Here is a 25,768-nt window from a genome sequence, read left to right as displayed (position 1 = left end):
CACAGGAGGTCCCTAGAGTCATCAGATCCACAGAGACAGGAAGTAGGATGATGGGTGCCAGGGGCTGGAGAGGGAGTGGGGAGCGAGTGTTTCATGGGGACAGTGTCACTTTGGGAGGATGAGAAAGTTCTAGAGATGGAGGATGGTTATGGCTGTACAGCACTGTGAATGTGCTTAATGCCACTGAGCTGTACTCTAAAAATGGTTAAGATGGTAGATTTTGCTATGTCTATGTCACTACAATTTTTAAAAACAAATTTTAAAATTTTAAAATAGGCCGGGCACGGTGTCTCACGCCTGTAATCCTAGCACTCTGGGAGGCTGAGGCAGGAGGATGGCTCAAGGTCAGGAGTTCGAAACCAGCCTGAACAAGAGCTGAGACCCCGTCTCTACTAAAAATAGAAAGAAATTAATTGGCCAATTAAAAATATATAGAAAAAATTAGCCAGGCATGGTGGTGCATGCCTGTAGTCCCAGCTATTCGGAAGGCTAAAGCAGAAGGATTGCTTGAGCCTAGGAGTTTGAGGTTGCTGTGAGCTAGGCTGATGCCACGGCACTCTAGCCCAGGCAACAAAGTGAGACTCTGTCTCAAAAAAAATTTGTTAAATAACAAATGGAAGAAAAAGCAAAGCCCCCGCCTTCACAGGTTATGGTGCAGGGAGAGAGACAAGCGTGAACGAAGCAATAACATACTGCAGCAGGTAGACTTCTAAGACGTCCCAGATGATCCCTACCTCCTGGTTTCCCTGGCCTTGTGTAATTCACCCCCTCTCTTTGGGTGTGGACTGGACATAATGAAGAAGAAGACCCCGCTAAACTGCACCTGGATTCCTGCCCCACAGAAACTGAGATACTGCATGCTGTTTCAAGCCACTAAATTTTGGGATCACTTGTCATGCAACAATAGATAACTAATACATACACGTAATAGGAAAACTATAGGTTGGACTTGAGCACCATGAAGAAAAAAAAGAGAGAGAGTTCTTTGTGGGAATTAACCAAGTCAAGTGTGCTGAGAAGTGAATGGAGAGGACCATTCCGGGAGAGGAGAGATAAGGGCAGGGCTCACAGACTATGTTGCAGAATTTGGACTTTACCGTAAGTGCATGTGTGATTCACTGAAGGTTTGTTTTCTTTGAGACAGTCTCACTCTGTTGCCTGGGCTACAGTGCTGTGGCATCAGCCTAGCTCACAGCAACCTCAAACTCCTGGGCTCAAGCAATCCTCTTGCCTCAGCCTCCCAAGTAGCTGGGACTACAGGCATGCGCCACCATGCCTGGCTAAGTTTTTCTATATATTTTTAGTTGGCCAATTAATTTCTTTCTATTTTTAGTAGAGACGGATCTCACTCTTGCTCAGGCTGGTTTCGAACTCCTGACCTTGAGTGATCCACCCACCTCAAGACCTTGATCGGCCTCCCAGAGTGCTAGGATTACGGGCGTGAGCCGCCGCGCCTGGCCCTCCTGAAGGGTTTGAAGTAGGTGAGAGTTGTAATCTAACTTATGTTTTAAGATAATTTTGAGTCCTGTGTAAAGAAAGTCTGAGTTACAGGGAAGCAAGTACAGAAGCAGAGAGGCTAGTTAAAAGCCACTTAGGCAAGAATCGATGGCAGTTTGGATGAGGGAGTAGGCAGGGGAGGTGATGGAGTGAGTGGGTGAATTTGAGAAATATTTTGGAGCGTGAATAATCGACAAGACTCAGCATTGGTTTGCCTGTGTGGGCTGCGGGGGGAGGAGGTGTCGGGGATGACTTCTAGCCTTCTGGTTTGAGCAATCAGATGGATTCTGGTGTTGGTCCCTAAAATAGGCAAGGCTGGAGGAGGCACAGAGACTGAAGGTGTCTAAAGACCGAGTTCAGTTTCGCAGAGGCTACCAGGAGATGTGTACGAGTTCTTAGCGTTTAATGCCATGTCCCGCCTGCACGGCATTTGCTTCATCATGGGGAACACGCAATATGTGGGCAGCTATTTTTATCATGAGACACCGAGTGACTTGATCCTGTTTCTGTTTTCCATAATTCACAATAAGAAAGATGCCTCGTAATACCAGCACACCAGGGATGATTCTTTCCTATGGAAGAATTCATAGTGTGCAATATGTATTCATAACTATTTGGAGAATGAGGCTGCTCAGAGAAGGAGCTGCATATGCTGTGGGCTTTTATTCATTTAAGACATGTTTCTGAAAACCTTCTAGGCACCAGGGCCTATGTAAGAGCAGGTATGTTTAGAGTGAGGTAGAAAAAAATATACTAATAAATTTGACTGCATCGAACAGTTCCAAAACCTTCCATAGTAAAAGACACTGTGAATGGGTTTAAAATACAAGCTACAGGCTGGCAGGAAATGTTGATTATCTATGAGACAGAGCACTTGAGAGAGATCAAGCATCTTGAAATAAAAATGGGAAGAGAGATGACTGGACAATTCGCAGAACAAATATAAGAGATGTTCCATTCATGAAGATAATCATGGAAATACAAAATAAAACAATGTGTAATAGGCCAGGTGTGGCAGCTCACACCTGTGAGCTCCCAGCACTTTGGGAGGCTGTGGTGGGAGGATCTCTTGCGCCCAGGAGTTGGGCTCAGGCTGGTCAGCTGCATGCACATTTGTGGCCTCATGGGAGCAGGACAGCCCTGCTCAGGGGGACGTTTCCTGTGTGTCATTCTGAAAGGAGAGCTAGTTCTGATGTCTGCACCTGGGCTCCAGCCTGGGTTGTTTTGGGACCAGCCGCCGCCCCCTTCACCCCCGCCTGATGCTCCAGCCCGCAGGTGGGCCTGGCAGCACAGGCAGTCGTGCGCCTCCTGGTGGCCACGAGCGGTATCGCCCCAGCTCCTTGTCTACGCAGGCCACCTCCCGAGTGCTAGCCCTTAAAATCTGTACCCCCATAATATGCCGAAAAAAAAAAAATGTCCCCAGACATTGCCAAGAGTCCCCGGGGAAGAAAACTGCCCCCAGCTGAGACCCTCTGCTCCTGTGAAGACATAATTTGTTTCCTCCTGGCGGGTCATGGGGCTTAGTCTGGTGGGGTCTGCAACCCCGGAGGGGTCGGGCTGCCCGGGAACTGCACGCCCGGAGTGCAGAGGGCAGCAGAGCCTCCTGATCCGATTTCAGATGCTGCCAGCTGCTTTCTGTCTCAAGGCTCAACCTACTCTTGGAAACCTAAGTCACGACTTCAACACGATCCACGGCTAGTTGCTGTCTCTCTGCTCAGCGCACCTTGGACGGGAGTATGCAGAGAGATCCGATTTCTGACGCGTGTGGGAGCGAGCGGTAATTATCTCTGACACAGTTCCCATCAAGTCACACAGGAGCCGCTGGCTTCTGAGATGAGATGTTGACAGCTCCTCCTCCCCACCCCCTCCCCTCCGCCTCTGTGATTCTAGAACAGAAAGTTCCTGGATGTGTCCTCAGCGTTTGGGCTGAACTTGGAAGAGGCTGTGCGGGTTCCCCTGGCGGTGGACAAAGCAAGGTGGGAGCGATGAACCGAGGGACCTGGGGGACATGCAGGTTGCTTGTGGGATACGCAACGCTAGTGTTTCTCAAAGTGGGGTTCTCCAAGCAGGTCACCTGGGCTGCTTAAATGCAGACCCAATAGGGAGCTGGACCAGGGCTCCCCAGGCTCCCCTGTGCGCTAACATCCCCCAGAGGGCTCCATGAACACACCCGCCTGGCTCCACCCCCAGAGCAGGTCTAGGGTGGGACCAAGACTTTGCCTTTCTCCTGAGGTCCCGTGTGCCACTGACACTGGGGCTGGGCACAGCACGAAACTCACAGCCCCACCGCAGGTGCTCTGCTCCTCAGCAGCGTGGACACAGGGGCCGCTTGTTCTGCATCGGGCCGTCCCGGGCACTGCAGGTGCTGAGCGGTGGCCCTGCCTCCACCACCCCACGCCAGGTGCTCTTCCCCTGTGGTTGTGACAGCCACAAGTTCCCTAGACACTGCCGAGGGCACCCTTCCTGCCCAGGTGAGACCCGCTGCCTTGACCTGAAGAAGCCTGCCCACCCTCCAGTCTCGCCTCCGGCCTTCCCCGCGGGTAGCTGCTCTCTCATCGCTGATATTTGTGATTTTTGGGGGTGTGATTTCTGGGAGCTGACAGTGGATAACGGCTGAACCTGAACTTCACCCCTACAAATATTGGTTCTTCCAGACTGGAGGGGGGAAGGCTGGGCACCTAAGGGAGGGCTGACACTCCTCCAGGCACTGAGAGGACTTACGACAGCCTGGGTGGTCTGCAAACTCCGTGCTGGGGGCTCCTGGAAGTGTGGGATGGAGTGGGTGTCGGTGGCGCCCAGAGTCAACACAGCGATGGACAGAGATTGCGACGTCTATTTATTCCCACACGTCACGTTCCGCACCACGGTTAGCACGGGAGTCAGCACGCCTGGCTGCCGTGCCCGGTGGCGGCCCTTCTTCCTACTGGTTACCTACGACACACGGTACTGCGTCTACCTCGAGGATGGCCCGAGACTGCCAGGGAGCCTCAGGACACGCCAGCTGACAACACTGCCGCCAGGACAGCTCACCTCCCTCCCCAGCCCTCAGGAGCCAAGGCCACGCTTCCCAGCTCTGGTGGCTGTTTCAGGCCTACACGGACCCTGGGCCTGTGCCACACCAGGGCAGGACAGTGGAATGGGACACAAAGTCGGACCTCTGCCAGAGACAGCAGGCCACGATCACGCCGCTGGGTGTCAGCCGTGAGGACTGGAGAGGGTGAGAAGAAATGGAACTCGTGTCTCTCAACACGCTCAGCTGGAAGAGAAGTCACAGACGCTGGTCCTGGGCACCGAGGATGGCTCCTGGGCCGGCGAGGCTCGGGTGACAGTTGTCTCTCAGGCGTCTGTAGCTAAAGAGTTCCTCATGCAAAGACACGTGGCCCGAGGGCATGGGCGGACGACGGTGCCCAGGCCTCGGCTGGCAGTGAGCTCTCCCGGGCAGGCAGGTGGCCGGGGGGCCGGGCGAGCAGAGAGGTCGACTTAGAAGGTGGCTTCTCACAGGACAGGAAAGTTCTTGAAGACAGACCCAAGGATGAGGGGCGCGGGGCGGGGGATGGGAGGACTATAAAAACGGCTCCTGGAGCCACAGGAATGCGCCACGTGGCTCAACCCAAAACCTGCCACTTCTCCAAGGGCAGCCCGAGACGCACCCCCAGAGTTCTAGAAAATACTTTAGTGACTGGGCTTCCTGGGGGTGGAGGGGAGACGGTTGCTGGTCTGCGTTCGGCTTGCTGGCTCTTGTTTCGAGAGGGGTCTGGGGGCTGTGAGGAAGTACAAAAAGGGAGGGGGCAAAGGAAAAACAGGGAGAAAAATCCATCTTAACATGCACATCCGATTTCTTCTTCTCTCTCTCTCGAGCGGCCCAGCAGGAGGAAGTGGCAAAACATGAGAACGCTTCTAGTCGGCCGGGAGGACGAGGTCGGGGCAGCTGGAGGGAGAGACACGCGGGCTAAGTCCCAGGTGGGAGCCCAGGATGAGGAGCACCATCCAGGGAGGAGCGATTCCATGTTCACAAGGTGGCCACGTGTGGCTGGGCGCATTGTACCAGCACAGAGAGAGAACATGGCCACTATCTCTATAGAAGGTTCTACTAGTATAGACATGAAAGTGTTGGTGAAGCTACTTTGGGTATAAGGTTACAACGGTGTAAAATTGATCTGGAATATGCTTAACAACAACAACAAAAAAACAAAATTGTAAAAGCTTATTAAAAAGAAGGGCCAGGTGTGGTGGCTCACACCTGCAATCCCAGTACTTTGGGAGGCCAAGGAGGGAGGATCACTTGAGCCCAGGAGTTCCAGACCAGCCCGGACAACAGAGTGAGACCCCTTCTCTAAAAAGCTATTTGGGAGGCTGAGGCAGGAGGATTGCTTGAGCCCAGGAGTTGGAGGCTACAGTGAGCTGTGATGACACCACTGCACTCCAGCGTGAGCAACAGAATGAGACCCTGTCTCAACAACAACAACAACAACAAAACAGAGAGAAGAAGAAATGGTGCCCAAAATATTAATGCTGGTTGCTGCTCTGGGCAGAAAGATAAAAGGTTACTCTTAATGCTTTTTAATGTTCTGACCTTTAAAATTTTCTATAGTGAGCATGGTTAAAAAATTTAAGTGTGGGTATGTGTGTGAGGGGAGATGATGGCAAAATAAAAAAAGGCCCTGTCAAAGCAGAATAAAACATCTCCTGGGGAAGACAGGGCTACTTGCCAGCCACCCCAGGGAGCCGGCGTCAGCTGGAGATGAGATGGAGTCCAGGAGCTCCGGGCCATGGAGAACGGCCACGGGGCCCTGAACCCACCTGCAATGTCTGGGTATGCTTTCTTTTTTTTTTTTTTGAGACAGAGTCTCCCTTTGTTGCCCAGGCTAGAGTGAGCGCCGTGGCGTCAGCCTAGCTCACAGCAACCTCAATCTCCGGGGCTCAGCGATCCTCCTGCCTCAGCCTCCCGAGTAGCTGGGACTACAGGCATGCGCCACCATGCCCGGCTAATTTTTTGTATATATATTTTTAGTTGGTCAATTAATTTATTTCTATTTTTGGTAGAGACGGGGTCTCGTTCAGGCTGGTTTCGAACTCCTGACCTTGAGCAATCCGCCCGCCTCGGCCTCCCAGAGTGCTAGGATTACAGGCGTGAGCCACCACGCCCGGCCTCTGGGTATGTTTTTAAGCGACTGTAAATGTAACACTTGCTCACAGTGAGAAAACAGCAACAAAAGAACTCCACAAAATGCAGGCAGATCACTCGGGCATGGGTGCGAAGGCAGGTGCCTGGCTTCCCCACTGCCTGGGCGACCTCGGTGCCACCTCTACAGTGGCTGTCCTGACGCTTGTGCACAGGTGGGCTGCCTGTGGGGATCAGTCCCAGCCCCCCCACAGTTCTGATCCACAGGAGGGTCACGGGATCAGAGACCCCCCCCCCACCGGCCTCCGTGACTCAGGGTGACCCTCCCACACCTGGCCCCCGTGCCCCCTGCTGCCCCGCCGGGACTCACGTGGCAGGTCATTCCTGCTGGTCGTCGTTGCTGGCACTGGGGGTCCGACTTCGGATCTGACTCCTGAGCTGCTCTATCAACTCCGGGTTCTGCTGCTGCATCTGCTGAGCGAACTGCTGGCCGCTGTGGGGGGTGTCGGGGCTCAGTCGGGCCCAGGAGGAGGGGACGCACCTCCCTGCCTGCGCCCACTGACCCCTCAAGTGGTTCTGGCCACCTGGAGGACACTGGGCCCTGCTGTGTCCCCGCTTCCCTCCTGTGCATGCGCCTGCCCTGCCGCCCAGCACGTCCTCCCCACGGGCCACTCACGCCTGGATGAGGCTGGCCAGGTCGTTCTGCGAAGGGCTGGTGCCTGGCGTTCCCAGTGGGTTGTGGCCGCCCGAAATCATCCCGGACATGCTGCAAGCAGAGAGCCGGTGACGCACAGACAGGACAGCAGCTGCCCAGCCTCACTGTGGCCCCTCATTCTTCTCACCCCTTCCCCTTCTCTTGCCACCTGTCGGACCCTGCACATCCCAAACTCGCCCTCCTCGGGCCCTGTGAATTTTGTCAGCTTTCCCAGGAATATCCTTTTTTGGCAAACACAGCAGTTCCCAGCTGTGGTGAGCCTGCCCCCAGAGGACGCTGGGCAATGTCAGCATTGTCATGACTGGGGCAGGGGCAGCACCCGCAGGGGCCAGGACGGCTCTGCCCCAGAGGACGTTTCGGCCCCACGTGCCAGCAGAGCTGTGGCTGGGCAACTGTGCTTTACGATCTGACCACGGACACAGGCTGGTGGTTCCCTGGGAGGTTAAACAGTCACCCTGTGAGCCAGCAATTCATTCCTGGGACACACCCAAAGTAACTAAACAGGGACTCAAAGAACAACTTGTGCCCCGGTGTTCCCAGCAGCAGCGTTCACAAAAGGTGCAAACAGCATGTGAGCACTGAGGGATGAGGACACACAAGACACGGTCCGTCCACACACTGGAATGTCACTCAGCCACGGAAAGGGACGAGGCTGTGACACAGGCCACAGCGTGGAGGGACCTTGAGGACATCGTGCTCAGTGAGAGACGCCAGACACAGGACACAGTGTGAGACTGCATTTATATGAAATGTCCAGAACAGGCAGAGCCACAGAGATGGGATGTGGATTTGTGGTCGCCAGGAGGGGAGGGAGGTGACTGCTGATGGGGACAGGGCTTCCTTTTGGAAGTGATGAAAATATTTTGTTACTAAAAACACTGGTAACAGTCGAATGACATTGTGAATGTACTAAGTTGTACACTTTCAAGTGTTAAAATGTTGAGTTTTATGTTATATGTATCTTGCCAAAGTAAAAAGACATTTAGCCAAGAGCAGATACAAAGGAGAATGGTTGTCACTTACAGCTGTTGAACTTGGGGATTGTTCATTAGGTTTGATGCCTGAAGAAAAGAATAGCTTTGTCAGAAAAAGCAAGCTTCCACACACATTATTTTCTGTAATTAAAAATCTTTATCTTCCAGGCTATGCTCAGGGGTTGAATGCCTCAGTGAGGCATGCATTTCCTTTTTTTTTTTTTTTTTTTTGAGACACAGTCTTACTTTGTTGACTGGGCTAGAGTGCTGTGGCGTCAGCCTAGCTCACAGCAACCTCAAACTCCTGGACTCAGGCAATCCTCCTGCCTCAGCATCCTGAGTAGCTGGGACTACAGGCATGCGCCACCATGCCCGGCTAATTTTTGCTATATATTTTTAGTTGGTCAATTAATTTCTTTCTATTTTTAGTAGAGACTGGGGTCTGGCTCTTGCTCAGGCTGGTTTTGAACTCCTGACCTTGAGCAATCCTCCTGCTTTGGCCTTCCAGAGTGCTAGGATTATAGGCGTGAGCCACAGTGCCCGGCCAAGGCATGCATTTCCTACAGCGCTCCTCCAGCTTGTGGCACTGGCTGACTCCAGGATTATAACAAAAATAAAAAAAATCTGTAACTCAATCAAGCTTGGTTCTATGACCCGAGCACATGGAACACCAGCAGGAGCTGGGCATTTGATCTTTCGCAGCCTTTTCCCATACTCTGCCTCTCCCTCATGAGCTGTGACCTCACATTTACCACTGATGTCCTGTTTTGAGCAAGACCCCTCAGCGCCATGTCACGCTTTCACTGGCAGCTCGGGGTTGGCTGGGCAGATGCATTTCGGTTCCTGACACTGTCGGGGCTTGGCTGGGTTCCAGCTTTGCTCTATCAAGCGAGTGTTGTTCTGGGCATTTCCTTGTGCTAACTTGCCCATTAGGACTACTCCTTGGGACCTACTTAAGGTGGACAAGTAGGAACTTAGCAGCTCTGCCGCCGTATCGTATATCTGAGCTGAGTATGAGTGCGCGTGGCTGTGCCAATAAAACCCCGTTAACAAACCCTGCAGCGGGCTGTGACCTGCCCACCCTGCGTGCCTGACGTCAGAAGCAGCCGGGCCGAGATGTGCTTTGAAGGGCCAGCGCCCGCCTACCCCCCACTATGATGGTGACAGGCCCCGGGTGGCCCAGGCCACAGCAAACACAGCAGTCTCTGCTGATTTACGTGGCCACCCGCTCCTTGCTCTGGCGAGGAAACTTGTCTGACCGCCAGTGAGGGTGGAGGTTTTTCTCTTCCTAACAGTTTTAGGGGAGTCGCTGCATCCCGAGGCTGTGGGAGCCGGTAGATCGGCTGGAGGGTGCGGAAGACCACCCAGGAAACGGACATGTGTGGAGACAGCCCTCCGAGGGTCCCAGCCAAACGTCCCTTCTGTGGCACGAGCGCCCTGGCACCAGGAGGGGGCCTGGGCGCCCGGTGCTGAGCTATGTCATCTGCACCTCAGGAAGGGGACGTGGCTGTGCCGTCACCACCGGCCCCCCACTGCGAGGGGGAAGCAGGGTGGAGGCCAGGGGTGCGGCTCAGCACCCTGCAGGACCCAGGACGCCCCCAACGAGCGAGAATCATCTGGTACCACAGGCCGTCAGCGGGAAGCCCTGGCCCAGGCAGAGCCACGACTCGGCGTTTGAGCGCCTGTGTCATGTGGGGACGCAGAGGGGCGAGAAGCGGGGCCGTTACCAACCATGCTCATGAAGCTCGGGTTGTTCAGCAGGCCGGCGATGTCGAAGCTGCCGACGCCTCCCGTCTGCGGGTGAGAACGGCACTGGTTAGTGACGCCGGGACACGGACCGTGACGGGCAGGCCCCCGGGAACTGAGATACAGCAGCCCCCGCAGGGCCCGATGGTCTATCCACTGAGCCAGTCCCCACGGCCAGAGGGGGCTGGGAACTACAAGGCACGGGCTGATAGCTTTGGGAAAAACGTGGTATATTATCCACAGCTTTTGTTTTTCCGTGTTCTGATGCTCTGACATCTTGGGGCCTTGCAGACCTAGGATAGCCGGCCCCTCCCAGGGGTGGCAGATTCCTAGATAACAAAGGGCCGGCCCAGAAGTTCGGCCTTCATTTGCAAACCGGCCTACCCGGCGCCCACACCCCACACTTCCTGCACTGGGTGCCCACGCTGGGGGCCGAGATCCGTCCGCCCTAATCACCAGGGCCAGGTACCAGATGCCCAGGGGTGGCCTTACACCCAGAGCCCGCTGACATGATTTGCATGAGCCACCCGAGTCTGCCTACGCTGTGTCACCTGCAAAGCCACAGTGAAGGCTCCTGCCCACATCCTGCTCCCTATTGCCCAGCCTGACCTTCCCGGTGGCCCTGTCTGCCTTCTGCTTCTAGGGACCTATGGGCCTGAATGTCTTCCCTACAACAGTCACTCCCACGCTGTTTCTCACCACACCTGACTGAAACACACCCCGGGATCATACAACACGCAGGCCAAGCCTCAGGCCGGTGAGAACACCCTTGGGGCGCACCCCCTCCCCACCGGACTCACGGGACTCGGGGCCTCTCTCAGCTTCAGCTCCGCGATCTTGAGATTCGACTTGTACGTCTCATTGTCGGGGTCTAGCTCCAAGGCCTTCTTGTAGTAGGCCACAGCCTCCGCGTGCTTGTTCAGACTGGACAGCGCCAGGCTGCGGGACAGAGATGGCCCCGGGAGGCAGCCTGTCCCTGTCACCCCAACTCCACCGGGCCCCTCTCCAAGCCCTGGTCCCCATGGGCCCCAGCAACCCCCAAACTGCCAGGGTTGGCATTACTCCCTGCCTGCTCATGGCGCCACACACAGAACTTCCCAAGCCCAAAGGTGGGGCTGAGCGGAGGGAGGGGTACGTGTGGGGTAGTGAGAAAAGTGCATCTGATCTCCCCACCCCCGGCTCCCTGCACAGGGCTGCTAGAACCCCTGGAGCTTCCTGAACGACAGGAGCATCTCCCGTCTTGTAGCAGCAGCTGAAGAAATCCCCGTGTGGGCTGTGTAAGGAGGTGATGGCGGGTCAGAACCCTGGACAGGGATGGTCCTCAGAGGAGCAGACATGGAGCAGAGAGTGGACGCCCAGCCCACCCTTCCCAACCCTCAGGGACATCCGGAGAAATCGTGCAGGGGCCACGCTCAGTCTGGAGCTAGCATCAGGACTGGACTGGGGTGGGACAATCGGTTGTGGGAGTGGGAAAGCCACACAAGGGGGGGTGCTCAGACTGGGAAGACGGGCTGGACAGGCGCTGGGAGCACTCACCCCATCCTGCCGTAGGCCTTGCTGTAGGCCGGGTCTATGCAGATGGCCCTCTCGCAGTCCTGCACCGCCCCCGCGTAGTTCCCGAGCTTGCTGTAGGCCGCGGCTCTAGGGGGACAAGAGCAGGGCAGCCCCTCACCAGCGGCTCTGGGCCACGCAGGTGGCGGGAGGAAGTCAGCCGTGTTCCTCACAGGCTTCCTGAGAGGCGCTACCTGGGGTGTAAGCCTCAGTTTCCCCATGGAGAAGGGGCTGATCTGGAGTTGCTGAGAAATGATAGGCTCAAAACACCAGGGGCCGCTCAGAACAGCGACTCTGAGCTGTCCGTCTGGGAAGGTGTTTAGGTTTACGGCTGGGCGAGAGCAGCGAGCAGGAGCTGGTTTACGCTGCCAAATAGTGAAACGTTACGAAAAACTGATCCAGCTCCACCGAGGGGCCGACGTCAATGTGAGCCGTTGTCCCCAGTTTTAGTATTTCACTGAAGGTTCCTCCTCGCCCCCAGGCACAGAGAGGCGTTAAGGAGAAACCACCCAGCGACTTGCGGCCACGTGGAGGGCAGGGCAGGCGGGAGCGCGCTGCACGGTCCCCGCGACTCTCCCGGAAGCTTGGAGTAGACGCAAACCACAAGGTAAGAGAGAAACAAAACCCCAAGGCAGCTGCACCCAGGTGGGGCGGGTCAGGCCGTGGCTGCCCAGGAGGATGCGCGAGTCTCTGCTTCCCACTCCTCCCCCTGGTTACCGCCAGCCTGCGAGCACAGCGCTCCACGCCGGAGGCTCCTCGGGTTACTCGGTCTTTCCGCCGCAAGTGGAGGCCAGACACGCTCCCTGTGATTATTAGTCACGCTGCCGCGGACACACGCACAGATGCTCTCACGTTCTGGGTTATTTTCTTGGCGTGACGCCTTGTGTGGAGCACTGAGCCGCCTGGTTACAGTGTCACTATCACTCCCCACGACCCCCTCGCTGCACCTGACACCTGCCGGCGTGCGGAACTGCCCCTGATGACCCCTCACTGGCAGAGGCCTCCCCGTCTCAGACCCTTGCAGGAGCATCTCGGAGGATGAGGACGTGTCCCTGCCTGGCGCCCCGCCCGGGAAGGCTGGAGCTGGTACCTGTTGCAGAAGTAGACGGCGTTGGCTGGGTTCAGCTCGATGGCTCTGCCGTAGAGGTGCACAGCGGCCTCGAAGTTCTCCACTTTCATCTGCTCGTTCCCTGAAGAGGAAGAGAAGAATGTTTAGCCAGGCCATTCGCGCCTGACTCGGGTCTAGATGACATCGCTCTTGGCTCTTCTGGGCGTGTACTCAGGGGATTAACTCGCAGTCTCAGAGGCATCTGCACCCGCTGGGGTCCAGCCACGAGCTCTGGTCTCTGCACCCGCTAAGGTGTGTGTGTGTGTGGGGGGGGGGGCGGAGGGCAGCAGGGCCCGGCCTGTGCCAGCAATTGCCGTGTGGGTGGTGACTCCGGCTCAGGGACCAACACTGTCCTTTTTCTTTTCCTTCAGAAACAGCCCAGGCAGGGGCCCGTGTGCCAGAACACTGAGCAACAGGATTTTTCTCTAAGGCACAGGTCCCGGCTGGCAGGTGGGGGAAGGCTGGCCCAGACTGAAGACACAAACCCAAGCTTCCCGCTGCCACCCCATGACCCCAATTCAGGGGCAGGGGTCGGGGAAATGGGCTCTGCCTGTGTCTTTAAAAACAGTGTTACTAATACAATTTACATACCATAAAGCTCACCCTAAAAGACAATTCAGTGGTTTTTAGTATAGTCACTATGTTGTACTACCATCATTGCTATCGAATTCTAGAACATTCCATCACCCCAAAAGGAAGCCCTGTCCCCTCATCCTGTCTCTGTGGATCTGCCTGTTCTGGACATTTCATGTAAATGGAGTCACACACTGTGTGTCCTTCTGTGTCTGGCGTCTCTCACTGAGCATGATGTCCTCAAGGTCCATCCACGCTGTGGCCTGTGTCAGAGCCTTGTGCCTTTTCTTGGCTGAGTGATGCTCCAGCGTGTGGATGGACCACACTGGGTTTATCTATCACCCATCTGTGGACACTTACATTTTGTTTTCACCTTTGACCCTTATGAACAACACTGCTATGAACGCTCATGGTGAAGTTGTGGAAACAAGTTCCCAGGCCTCTTGGGCGAGGATCTAGAAGTGGGATTGCTGGGCCCAGGGAAATTCTGTTCAACCCTTCCAGGAACCACCAGCTGCATACGAGGTCGGAATCTCTCCACGGCGTGCGTCTGTCTCACAATCACCTCCCCCAGCCCCAGCAGCCAGCTTGCCCCCTCTCCCAGTGCCCCCGAACCCAAGCAGTTACTCCTGCAGGGACGGGGAGCCCTTCCCTCACCTTCAGTCTTGAGGCGCTCTGCCTCCGCCGAGTCCTCCTCGGAAGGTGGGGTCCGCTCGGGGCTCCTCAGGTCCTGCGGCATCTCCTGGCCCTGGGGCAAAGATGACCTCTGTCCTCTCCCCCCAGCCCAGGACCCCTGACTTCCAGGGCCGCCACCGAGGGCAGCCAGGCTCCAAGGGACCCAGAGGCTCTGCAGGGCACTCCTGGCCCCCGTGCCTCAGCCCCACCTCTAGGACGAGGACAGCCAATCACTCCTTGTGGCCCGCAGTTCCCAGCCCGAGATGATGCAGGTAGAGCACCCAGGCCCTGCGGACGCCACCACTGCTGCTGCTCTTAACTGGGGCGCAGAGGCTGGGGGAAGCCTAGAGGCTCACCTTGCCGGCCGCAGCCGCTTCGAATATCTCTGGCAGGGTCTGAGGGAGTGCGAGGTCGGAGTCTTCCACTGTCACCCCAAACGCGGTCTCCAGGCACTGGATTGCAACTGGAAGGGGGAAAAGGCACCCATACGTGCCAAACTTGATCCCGAGCTTACTTTTCAGGGCCCAGAGGGCAGGGCTCAGAGGGACTCTGCTCTAGCTGTGCTCGTTCTCAAAGACCCCGGGACACACCGGGCTCATCTGTGCCCCGAGGAGCCCCTGCTTTGGATTCTCTTCCTTCCGAGCCTCGAGCCTCAGAAACTGGAGATGGACGGACACACCCCACACACCTTGCGACAGCAAAGTGGGCCCAGGTGGTGACCTCGGGCCACTGTGGGGTCACAATGCCGGGGCCGCCTGGCTAAGGGACAGTGGGGGCTCAGGTTGTGCGTGTATGGGGGAAAAGGTCCCCAGGGATGCCGGCAGACCTTCAAGGGAACCCAGCTGGAGGGAGAGCTGGAAGCCAGCCCCGAGGCAAGTCCTGCATGACTAAGGTCCCGGAGCATCAGTCCCAAGCCCCACACTGGTTTTCTGCGCTATGGAGGCCTGGCAGGACCCGGACAGGAGCCCACCAGCCTCTTGAGGGCACCTCCAGAGCCTCCTCTCCCTGAGTCCTGGGATGGGGGGACAGAGGGAGGATGGCGGGCGCCCACCTACCCTCCAAGCTCTCCTGGGCGTCGGACGAGAGCCCCCCGTGCCGCAGCTGGTCGTGGAGGAACCGGATGATGGCATAGGCAAGGCGCTTCTTGTTGTCCATACTGAGCCGGGAGGAGCAACGCTGGGGGGTCCTCAGGATCTGCGGGGCCAAGTTGGGAGCCTGTGTGCTGGGGACACAAGCCAGCCCCCCGCCCCACCATGCCCCTTCACGCCCACCACAAATGCCCCAGACCTGTCCCCTAACTCGCTCTGCGAGAGCCACTCTGCTGGCGCTGGCTCATCTCACTGGAGGCAGAAATGTCTAACTGTGCCCATTCGCAGATGAGGACCCCGAGGCTCGGAGTTCACTGAGCTGCCCGCGCACATGGCCAGAAGTGACTGAGGGCAGCAGGCAGGTGGCGGCTGCCCGGCTCTGCCCACTGCACTCCCAGTCCTCCCGACTGCTCCTCCTGCAACACCGAGGCCTCGTGGGGCCCCAGCCTTGCGACACCTTCATTTCAGACCTCTGGCCCCAGAAGCCAGGAGAGAACCAAACTCTGTGGCTTTAAGCCACCAGACTGTGGTCATTCAATGGCAGCCCCAGACCCGGCTAAGGCACAATCTTTGCATTTGAGGGAGGGGCCGGGGACATGTCGAGTCATGGATCACAGCAGCATGACTCAAGAAGCGGGGGCCGAGGAGCCGAGTGACCTGGCCTCTGAGCTCCCAGGACTCTTGGGTGGGTGATTAGGCCTGTCAGAGCCCTGATCTCCATGCCTAAAAAGTGGGAAACGCCCATTAGGGCCGCTGTCAGGACCACAGCTGGAGGGGCCCCTCAGTATCTGCTGTTAACATCACGATTCCTCAGGGTAAGTAGCTGGCCGTTTTTGGCTGTGTGATCTCAGGGAAGCAACTCTAAGCCTCAGTTTCCTCCTCTGTCACCCGGGAAAGTGACAGCAGATCCCCAAGGGTGGGTGGGTGTGAGGAGGAGGAAGACACGGAGTGCACAGCGCTGGGTGTGCAGCCGGTGCTGGCAGGCACTGCGTGGTTTTAGGAAATTTAAGTCCTGGGTGGCAGCTCTTCATGCACATACGCTAGAAGTACCCGGATTGATGCTCGCTGTGGCTCTGCCAGAAACACTTCTAGACTGAGCAGTTCTGCTGGGGGCAGTGGAGGGTTCTCCTGGCTGGAGGTGGCAGTGGAAGGCTGCGCTGGCATCAGGTGTGGCAGGGCAGCATGCCCAGGAGGCCCTGGTGCAGGGACGGAAGCCACCACAGTCCCCTTGGCCAGGCCCTCCCCGCCCAGGGCCCCAGGTGTCTCCCCGAGAGGGGGTGCTTCCTTCCGCCGCTGGACTGGCGCACAGGGAGAGAGAGGCTCAGCGCAGCGGGCCACCCTTTTGGCTGTGGCCTATGCCTGGGCACCCGGACATGGAGGGAAAGGGAAGGGCAGCCATAGGTCTCTGGAGTGGGGACCTGCTGGGATCAGGCACAGGGGCTGAGAGCCTGTCCCCCAGAGGGGTCTGGGGGGAGATCCTGAAATGCAGGCTGGGTCAGACGGGGCCTGGTTAAGGGGACCACCAGCCTGGGGCTGAATGAGGGAAAACTCAGGGCTGGAACGAATTTCACATCTGCTTGTGACAGCTGCTTCGTAATAACCTGCTACTCTTTTGTGCTTTGTGCCCGGATCCGATTTCCAAAAAGAGACGAAAATAACAAACACCTAGACAGAGAAATGCCGTCCCAGGACCCAGGAGGGCTGACGTTCTCCTCTTGAGCTAACTCGGCACAGAAACAGCATACCCCGGGGGCTCGTCTGCCAGATTGTACCTCGAGCTGAGCGCCCACGACCCTCTGCGCACACACAGTCACGGGCTCCATTCGCTGAATGCTGAATTTCGCCCCCCAGAATCCATATGCTGAAGTCCTAACTGCTGGACCTCAGAATGTGACCTTATTTGGAAATAGGGTCTTTGCAGATGGAATTATTTAAGATGATGTCATACCAGAGTAGGGTGGGACCCTAGTGCAATAACCAGTGTCCTTATAAAAAGGGGAAATTTGGGCCAGATGCAGCGGCTCACGCCTGTAATCCTAGCACTTTGGGAGGCCAAGGCAGGAGGATCCCTTGAGGCCAGGAGTGAGAGCCTAATATCTACAAAAAATACAAAAAATTTGCTGAGCACGGTGGTACGTGCCTGTAGCTACTCGGGAGGCTGAGGCAGGAGGATCACTTGAGCCCAGGAGTTCCAGGCTGCAGTAAGCTGTGACAATGCCACTGTACTCTAGCCCAGGTGACTGAGACCCTGTCTCAGAAAAAAAGAGGGGTGACTTGGATACAGACAGGAACACAGAAGGACGCAGTGTGGACGAGGGCAGAAGTTGGGTGGGCACCCACAAGCCAAGCAATGTCAAAGACCAACAGCCCCTGCCAGGAGCTGGGAGAGCTCTGGGAGGGTCCTCCCCATGGTCTCAGGGGGAACCAGCACCTTCAACACCTAATCTCTGACTTCTGTCCCCCAGAACTGTGAGTCCACGTTTCTGTTGTTGAAGCCACGGCTGATGGCACCCTGCTCGGCAGGCCTCACGGTAGAGAACCACCTCTACCCTCCAAACACCCCAACGGGCAGGCTGCTCCTGTTTTTAGATGCACTGACGCAGGCAGAAGGGCTTGGTAGTCTGCCCAGGCCTGAGCGGCCGTGAGGACGACTAGCCTGTCACAACACTACACAGAAAGAAGCAACAACTGCTGTGTCCACCGCAAGGGACAGTGCCAAGGGACAGAGGAGGGAGTGACCAGCTGTGCTTCGCCACTGTGCTGGGGACCAGGAGCTGGGAGCTGGCAGCCAGAGGGGCAGCTCCTCCTTCCACAAGAAAAGGAAGCTTTGTATCGTTTCCACACGAATGCCCGTTTGAACCGTAAGTGCTCAGCTGTCCGACGGCCCACGACACACAGGGCGACACACACGTGTGCACACGGAGGCCGTCTGGATACAACCAACCCCCACTCGGGTGAAACTGGAAGCAGAGCCCTGAGGACCGAGAACACAAGGACCACCTGTCTGATCTGCTTCCTGCAGATCTAGAACATCAATGTCATGAAATACCCGCACGGCTACCTGGGCAAAGGAGGGGGCAAACCTCCGAAGAATTTTCAACAAACTGATCTCCCCTAAAATGCAGCCTTCATGGATGCTACTTACCCACAGCCACCTCCTTCTAGACTGTTTAATGCCTACAACGTTGGTGCTCAGTGGGTGTGATTCTGCCCCCAGGGGACACCTGGTGAAGTCCAGAGACACACCCCTGGCACAGAGTGGGCAGAGGCCAGGGTCGCTGCTCAGCACCCCATAGTACCCAGGACCCTCTCCACCCTGCCTGAGAATGCCCCGGTCCATATCCAGGGTGGAGGGGACAGACTCTGGACTAGAATAGGACAGCGTGAAGAGCCTGTCGGTCCCTCTGCACGGTGACCTACACGGTAGGCGCTGCGACCCTGATGCAGGCTCAGACTGGGGATGCGGTGTTTGCCCACGGCCACGGAGCTGGTTAGCATCTTAGTCCCCCTAAGGTGCCCCAGAGGGGCGAGGAGCCCGTGCCCCACAGAAAACGAGGAGTTGGCGCCCTGGCCGATCTGCACCAAAGGCAAGCAGGTCAGTGACCCAGCAGGCCTTAAACGCCGCTGGCATCAGACTCAGATTATGGAGGCCACTCGGTACTTAGAAGTCACCACACAGAAGTTGTCAAGACATGCTGGGTGTGCTTAAAGTTGCTTCCATTTCAGGGAAAACGACATCCACCGGTAATTGTTAAAAAAAAAAAAAAAAAAGGAATGAAAGAAGCCAGACACAAAAGGCCACATGGTATATGATTCCATTTATACGAAACATTAGAACGGGAAGACCCACAGAGACGGGAAGTGGATTCGTGGGTGCCAGGGGCTGGGGAGGGGTGGAGAGTGAGTGACAGTTGATGGGGACGGGGCTTCTTCACGGGGTAATGCAATATTCCAGAATAAGATAGTGGTGATGGTTGCACAAGTCTGTGAATGCACTAAGAGCCACTAAATTTTATGCCATGTGAATTATATATCAATTTTTTAAAAGAGAATGGCTTCAAAGACTGTGTTTCGTGCAGCTGGACAGAAGTTATGGTCTCCAAGAAAGCTCCGTGGGGAGGATGAGTTTTCTGCCCCCATCTCTGCGCACAGGAGAGCCCACGCCTCTGAGTTCTGGATCGGGACAGGCTAGAGCCCGGCAGACCAACAGCCAGCCCAGAATCTGAGGGTCTCCTGTGCGACACAGCAGGGCCCACTGCACACAGGAAAGTGCAGCCACAATGGTGAAGTCACCTCTCCTGGCTAACAGGGTTCAGAGAGCAAACCAGTCAGATCTGCTGACCCCGAAACCCAAGGAAAACAGACACAAGCCACCCAAAATATTTTTGAGTTTTTTTTTAAACAGATATTTGTTTTGACTGATAGAAGCATGATTCGCAACAGCTAAAAGGTGGAAACAACCCAACTGTCCATGGACATGTGAGTGGAAAAATTCACCTGGACCATTCATGCCCTGGAATATCACTCAGCCATGAAAAGGGACAAGGCTCTGACGCAGGCCACAGCATGGATGGACCTTGAGGAGATCGTGCTCAGTGAGAGACGCCAGACACAGAAGGACATATCCTGTGTGATTCCACTCACGGGAGGTCGCTAGAGACATCAGATCCACAGAGATAGGAAGTAGAGTGGTGGGTGCCAGGGGCTGGGGAGGGGGCAGGAAGTGAGTGTTTCATGGGGACAGAGCTTCAGTTTGGGAAGGTGAGAAAGTTCTGGAGATGAAGGTGCTGACGGCTGTGCAACCATGTGAATGTGCTTAATGTTGCTAAACTGCACACTGAAAATTGGTTGACATGGTAAATTCCACATATGTTTTACTACAATTAGAAAAAAGTATCCTTTCAAAGTCTGGGGTCCTTTGGAAAAGAACCTCTGTGACCTGTGTAGCTTGATTCTTTTGTACATTGTGTTTTTTTTTTTTTTGAGACAGAGTCTCGCTTTCTTGCCTAGGCTAGCGTGAGTGCCGTGGCGTCAGCCTAGCTCACAGCAACCTCAAACTCCTGGGCTCAAGCGATCCTCCTGCCTCAGCCTCCCGAGTAGCTGGGACTGCAGGCATCCGCCACCATGCCCGGCTGATTTTTTTATATATATATATTAGTTGGCCAATTAATTTCTTTCTATTTTTATGGTAGAGACGGGGTCTCGCTCAGGCTGGTTTTGAACTCCTGACCTTGAGCAATCCTCCCTCCTCAGCCTCCCAGAGTGCTAGGATTACAGGCGTGAGCCACAACGCCCCGCCTTATGTTGTGTTTTAAATCAGGCTCGCAGGTCACATCTGGCAAGGTGTCCCTTTAGTGCACAAAGGGACTAGTGCACTGCTGGAACACCCCTCCCCCCAGTGAACTTGTCAGCCCCAGCAGGGCGGACTGGGTGGTCTCTGCCCTGTCCCCACTTCTCCCCATTCCCCTGGGGCAGGGACAAACTACTACCAGTCACTTGTTTTTGTAAATAAAGTTTTCCTGGCTCACAGCCACACCCATCCTTCGCTGCTTTCATGCCTTTCTGAATTTCTTAGGAGGTCACACTTTAAATGATTACACGACAGGCTGAACCTGGTAAGGCTTCCATGAGGCCGTACCTGACTTACCTACTTTGGGTTAGGAACAAGTCCTCCCACAAACCTAGAATGCTGGAGGTCACTGTCACATCTTACAGAGCGAGTGACAGGTCCAGAGGGGTGCCGCATGCAAGATCATACAGTGAACAGCTGGGACTGGAGCTCCGTGTTCAGGCACCACCTCTGAGGACTGTTCCTCTGCCGGCCACCCGGGGCCCAGCAAGACCCACACTGGGCTGTGTGCGTGCGTGCAAGGGGGTATCAGCGTTGTGTCTTTGGGAACTAACACAGAACAAAGAAATCTGTGAGAACTGGAAAAGGCGGCTACTGACCTTCTGAAGGGGTCACTGAGGGATCAGAAACTTGAAAGAAGTCAGACTCATTTCTGGTGCTCTCTGTTCTTCCAAACTTCCCCGTCCACCTCTGACCTCACGGCCTTTGCACATGCTGCCCTCGCTGCTGGAACACCCCTCCCCCCCAGTGAACTTGTCAGCCCCAGTAGGGTGGACTGGGTGGTCTCTGCCCAGTCCCCTCTTCTCCCCATTCCCCTGGGGCAGGGACAAACTACTACCTGTCGCCTGTTTTTGTAAATAAAGTTTTCCTGGCCCACAGCCACACCGATCCTTCGCTGCTTTCATGCCTCTGGCAGAGTTGAGCAGAATCAACCCCCCTGCAATTCAGGGGAGTCCACTGACCCCCAGGAGACACTTTAAATCCCACGACCACCTACACATCTAAATCCATAAACTAGCAGGAGCCCTTCAGGCCTAGGCAACACAGTGAGTCCCCCATACGGAGTGGGGAGAAATGAGGAGAGGAGTCCCAGGAACTGGGGGTCACCTGGTCTGTACCATCTGCCCTATGGGGAGTTTATTCTGGTGTCCACTGTGAGCAGGGAGAGGACTTAATTTTTTCCCAAATAATTAATGTGGGGTGTCTCCACCTCGGCACTGTTCACATCTTGGGTGGATAACCCTCCGTCCTGGGCACTGCAGGTGCTGGGCAGGTCCCTAGCCTCCACTCACTCCGTGCTAGGAGCACCCTTAGCTGGGACAACCACAAACGTCCCCAGACATCGCCAACTGCCCCAACTGAAAATTACTGACAGCAACTAAGTGGGAAAAGGAAGGTTCCAGTCAGCACAAGCCAGCTTTTTATGGCCAGATGACTCTGCTGTGAACTTTCGAAAATCTGTTTGCAGAGTATTCTGGGTTTCAGAGCAGCAGAAAAGGGACAGTGGATCTGTGGCTGAGGGCTGCCTACCTAAGGTAAGTACAGGGCCCAGCCTGGTAAGTGACACGAGTCTGTGGTTCTAGAACCTGCTACTTCTCTCCCCTCACCAAGCCAGGAGGACATAAGACGGTTCTCAGATCTTCCTTCAACACCTGGATTTGCACATAAAAAGTTTTCTGCTCTTTGGAGCCAGGTGCAGCAAATGCCGGCCAGCACGCTCCTTCCTCAACTGCGACGTGGCACACACAGCATCTTTTGAACAATCACAACTTGTGGGGTTCTGGCTGCAGGACAACGTTCCCAGAGAAGGCCCACTCTTTCTCTGAACAGTGAGGGCTTTGTGAGCTCTCAGACACCGCCGCCCGGCCTGGTGTGAGAGGCGGAGGGCGCAGCGGTGAGAATGCAAGGATGCTGGTCCCCATGGGGTGGGGGTCCCCGCGCCAGCTCCTCTCCAGTGGGCTTCAGGATTCCGTTCAGCTCTGAGTCTGTGACTGTATATCACCCTTTCATTTTCTCACTACCATAAAATAAAATGAAAACAACAGCCTCTATTCCTGTCTTATTTCCCTGCCTAGAACAGATCATTAAAAGGGAAAAATGGCACACCCTATCAACATGAGGTCATTTTGTGTCCCTACACCCCGGGAAGGAGAGGTGCCCCCTGCCCACCCCCGTTCTAGACCCACAGCAAAGGCAGGAAAGCTGGCTGCTCCATTCCTGCCCCCATCTTGGGACATGTAAGTTCTACCTCAGTCCCTGTCCACTCCCAACATCAGAGTCCTGTTTTCTTCTAAAATGCCACCATGTCATCGTGCATATAAAAATCCTCCACCGCTCCCTGGAACCTCGAGAGCGTGCAAGGAGGCCCCTTACCAGCTGGCATCGTCTGCAGAGCCGGCTCTGAACCCTGTATGTGCCACTCAAACTCAAGCGCTCGCCTCTCCTTTGACTCCCCTGGGAAAGAAATTCACTACTGCAAACTCTGAGTCCTCATCCTACCTCTGCCTGGCATGTCTTACCAGGTTCCATACCCCTTTATGGGGCCTGTCTTTCCTTCAAACCCCTGCGGACTCGGGGACACGTTAGATCATTGGCAAATTCAGAGCCACCTGATCGAGTTCTGTGGGGATGTCACTTCTCTCTAGGTCTTGGTTTCTTACTCGGTAAAAAACAAACTCTGTTCTGTCTACCTACCAAAAATTCCTTCAGCCTTTACTGAACATTTCCTACCAGGGCCAGCACTGGGTCTTCGCAAAAACAAAACAAAAATGTAGAACTGAGTAGACTACAGCTCATAAAGATTCTCCAATCTGGAGCAGAACTTATGCCTGTTTGGAGTCATTCATGCTTCTAGGAAGATTTAATCATAAAATCTCTGCTCAAATCTTTGGCGTGCTCAGGACTTTGCAGGCATCCAGATAAATGCTGTGCATGCAGTGGCTTATTTTAGGGGCCAGCAAAGGTTTTCTGGAAAGGGCCAGAGGAAAAACTTTCACCTCTGCAAGCCATAGGTTATTCCATGACAACTACTCAACCATGCCCTTGTAGCTCAAAATCAGTCACAGACATTGTGTAAATGAAGGAACGTGGCCGTGCTCCCAGAAAATTTCATTTGCAAAACAGGCTGCAGCTGGATTTGGGCCTCTGCTCACAGTTTTTGGGTTACTTTGTTGTGTTTTTCTCTCACTCCATTTTTCTCTCACTCTGTGGCCCAGGCTGGAGTGTAGTGGGACGATCACAGTTCACTGCAGCCTGGAACCCCTGGGCCCAAGCGATCTACCCGCCTCAGCCTCCCAAGTAGCTGGGACTGCAGGCGTGAGCCACACCGCACAAGGCCTCTCTGGTCAGTTTGCTGAGACTTTGGGTAGTTTCATCCTCACACACTTGAGGTTTTTACTATTATAATCCTCATTCTACAAAAGAAGAAAACCGAGGTCACCCAGCTGTGACAGTGCAAATCAGGAGTTCTGAACCCGGGCAGGATGACTCTAGAGCCCAAAATCCAAAGCGCCCTTTCCTCTCCCCACAGAATTGGGCACACACACAGAACCCTACACACAATTTCATGAGCTCACACACCCCCTGCTGCCCACACTGGTGAAGAATCCCTGGTCTAGGGTAGGGTTTTTAACAGCATCATTATTGACATTGGGGTGTAATCGTTCTCTGTGGGGGGCTGTCCTGGACACTGCAGGTGCTGAGCAGTGTCCCTGGCTTCCACCCACCCCATGCCAGGAGCTTCCCCCAACCCAGTCATGACAACCACAATTGTCTCAAGACATCGCCCAAGTGATTCAGGGGCTGAGAATTGCCCCCCACCGCCCGGCCGAAAACCACTGGTCAAGGGAGAGGAAAGACAAAACAAATAATCAAAACAAAATAACAATCAAAAGCCAAATAACCCAAAGGAAATAGGAAAATCATTTAACCTAAGGGATGCACACTGCACACGTTATTTTCCAACACCTAAGAATAAAAATAGCGATTCTCAAGCGAGGTCTTATCAAGTTCTAAGCACCTGATTAAAGAATTTTTATTTAATTCTCCGAGGCGTATATGTTTACAACTCCTATTCAGAGAAAACGAATGGGCTGCTCAGAGCGGGAAAGCGAGTTGCCCAAGTTTACACAGCGGGCGCGATGTGGTGGGCCGGTCCTCAACCCCATATTCCCCCCAGCTCTCGTACGATATGCCAAAGACTCTGAAAGCGAAATAAGACAAACGACTGCAAACCCTCTGGAGCTCTCACTTTGCGCCGGGCCCTGCGGTTCTCAGCCTCCCAGGCAGGGACTCTGACAACGCCGGTTTTACAGAGGAAGAAACTGAGGTTCCAAGAGGCTGGCCACGGCCACCCGGGTAGTGACTGGTGGCTCTGGGACAAGAGTCCCCATAAGCGGGGGTCGCCGAGTCACAGGGCCGTGTCTCCCGGCAGTTAATAAGAACGAGGGCAGCAGCGAACACTCAACCGCATGCGGGGCGCTTTCGCCTCCCACCGTCCTCGCCGCCCGCCTGCGGACCAGCGATTCCAGGGGCCGGGAGACGACGACCAGCCAGGCCTGCCCGACGCCACCCGGCCTCAGTTTCCCCTCCGCGCTGCCTACTCACACGACTCGGCGGGTCGTGGCGACCCTAGCCCCTGACCAACCTCCTCTTACGAGCTCCGGAGCCCCGTGAGCTCCAAGCAACAGATCCCGGGCCCACCCGGCCCAGCGCCGAGCCCCTCACTCACCTCTCAGGCGACCGAGCCCCGACCCACCGACGGCTGCGCCTGCGCACCACGGTGCCGTCCGGCCCCGCCCCCTGGGCGAGACGCCTGCGCAGAAGGAGGCCACTGCTGTTTGCTTCCATTCTGCGCAGGCGCGTCAATGATCGGGGCGGGCCTGGAGGGAAGTGACGCACTGTAGAGGCGGGAACAAGCTGGTCGTTAGGGCAACTGACCTCTGTGACTAAACGGAGGCCGGAAATAAAGTCTCGTTTGCCCTCTAGAGTAGGAATGCAGCGGTGCATGGTGGGACAGTGGCGGACAGGAGCGAGCCGGCAGAGCCGACCACGTGGTTCAGAGACGGCCACGTGGTGCCGCTGCCTTTGGACACCTGGCACCCCAAGCGTCACAGACTCGCAGAGAATGGGAGTGTCTGTTATCCACTCACTCTTTATTTATTTACCCACCCATCCATCCACTCACCCACAAATGCATTCTTCCAGTCGATCTGTGAGAGGGGAAGGAATACAGATTTATTTGTAGACAGCAGGCGCTTAATCTTCCATTTAACAAATATGTATTTCAAACCTACCGTAAAGACCAGCAAAGTGTCTGCTCCCTGGTATTGGGGTAGCCAGACTGTAAACTAGTCCATAAATAAATAGGA

The 25,768-nt window shown here is 55.4% G+C and overlaps 1 protein-coding gene across 2 annotated transcripts; it reads right to left on the bottom strand.

The window, feature by feature from the left end:
- Window positions 1-4,771: 4,771 nt before the first annotated feature.
- On the bottom strand, window positions 4,772-25,251 carry SGTA (small glutamine rich tetratricopeptide repeat co-chaperone alpha). 2 transcript variants are annotated; one of them, XM_012769384.3, is made up of 12 exons: window positions 25,129-25,251; window positions 15,017-15,155; window positions 14,318-14,424; window positions 13,944-14,034; window positions 12,696-12,795; window positions 11,591-11,695; window positions 10,855-10,993; window positions 10,040-10,102; window positions 8,358-8,395; window positions 7,296-7,385; window positions 6,990-7,112; window positions 4,772-5,258 (listed from the first exon to the last, which is right to left on the bottom strand). In XM_012769384.3, the coding sequence occupies exons 2-11, from the start codon at window positions 15,114-15,116 to the stop codon at window positions 6,998-7,000; spliced, it is 948 nt and encodes a 315-aa protein (XP_012624838.1). In that variant the 5' UTR covers window positions 15,117-15,155; window positions 25,129-25,251; the 3' UTR covers window positions 4,772-5,258; window positions 6,990-6,997. The 2 variants fall into 2 exon arrangements, with proteins under 2 accessions (XP_012624838.1, XP_012624833.1); XM_012769379.3 differs by having other exon boundaries at window positions 4,772-5,425; window positions 25,129-25,250.
- Between the last annotated feature and the right edge of the window lie 517 nt (window positions 25,252-25,768).

Source organism: Microcebus murinus, chromosome 27 (genome assembly GCF_040939455.1).
Source record: "Microcebus murinus isolate Inina chromosome 27, M.murinus_Inina_mat1.0, whole genome shotgun sequence".
NCBI classification, from domain to species: Eukaryota; Metazoa; Chordata; class Mammalia; order Primates; family Cheirogaleidae; genus Microcebus; species Microcebus murinus.
Note: the sequence above shows the minus strand (reverse complement) of the source record. Positions and strands in the feature narration are given on the sequence as shown.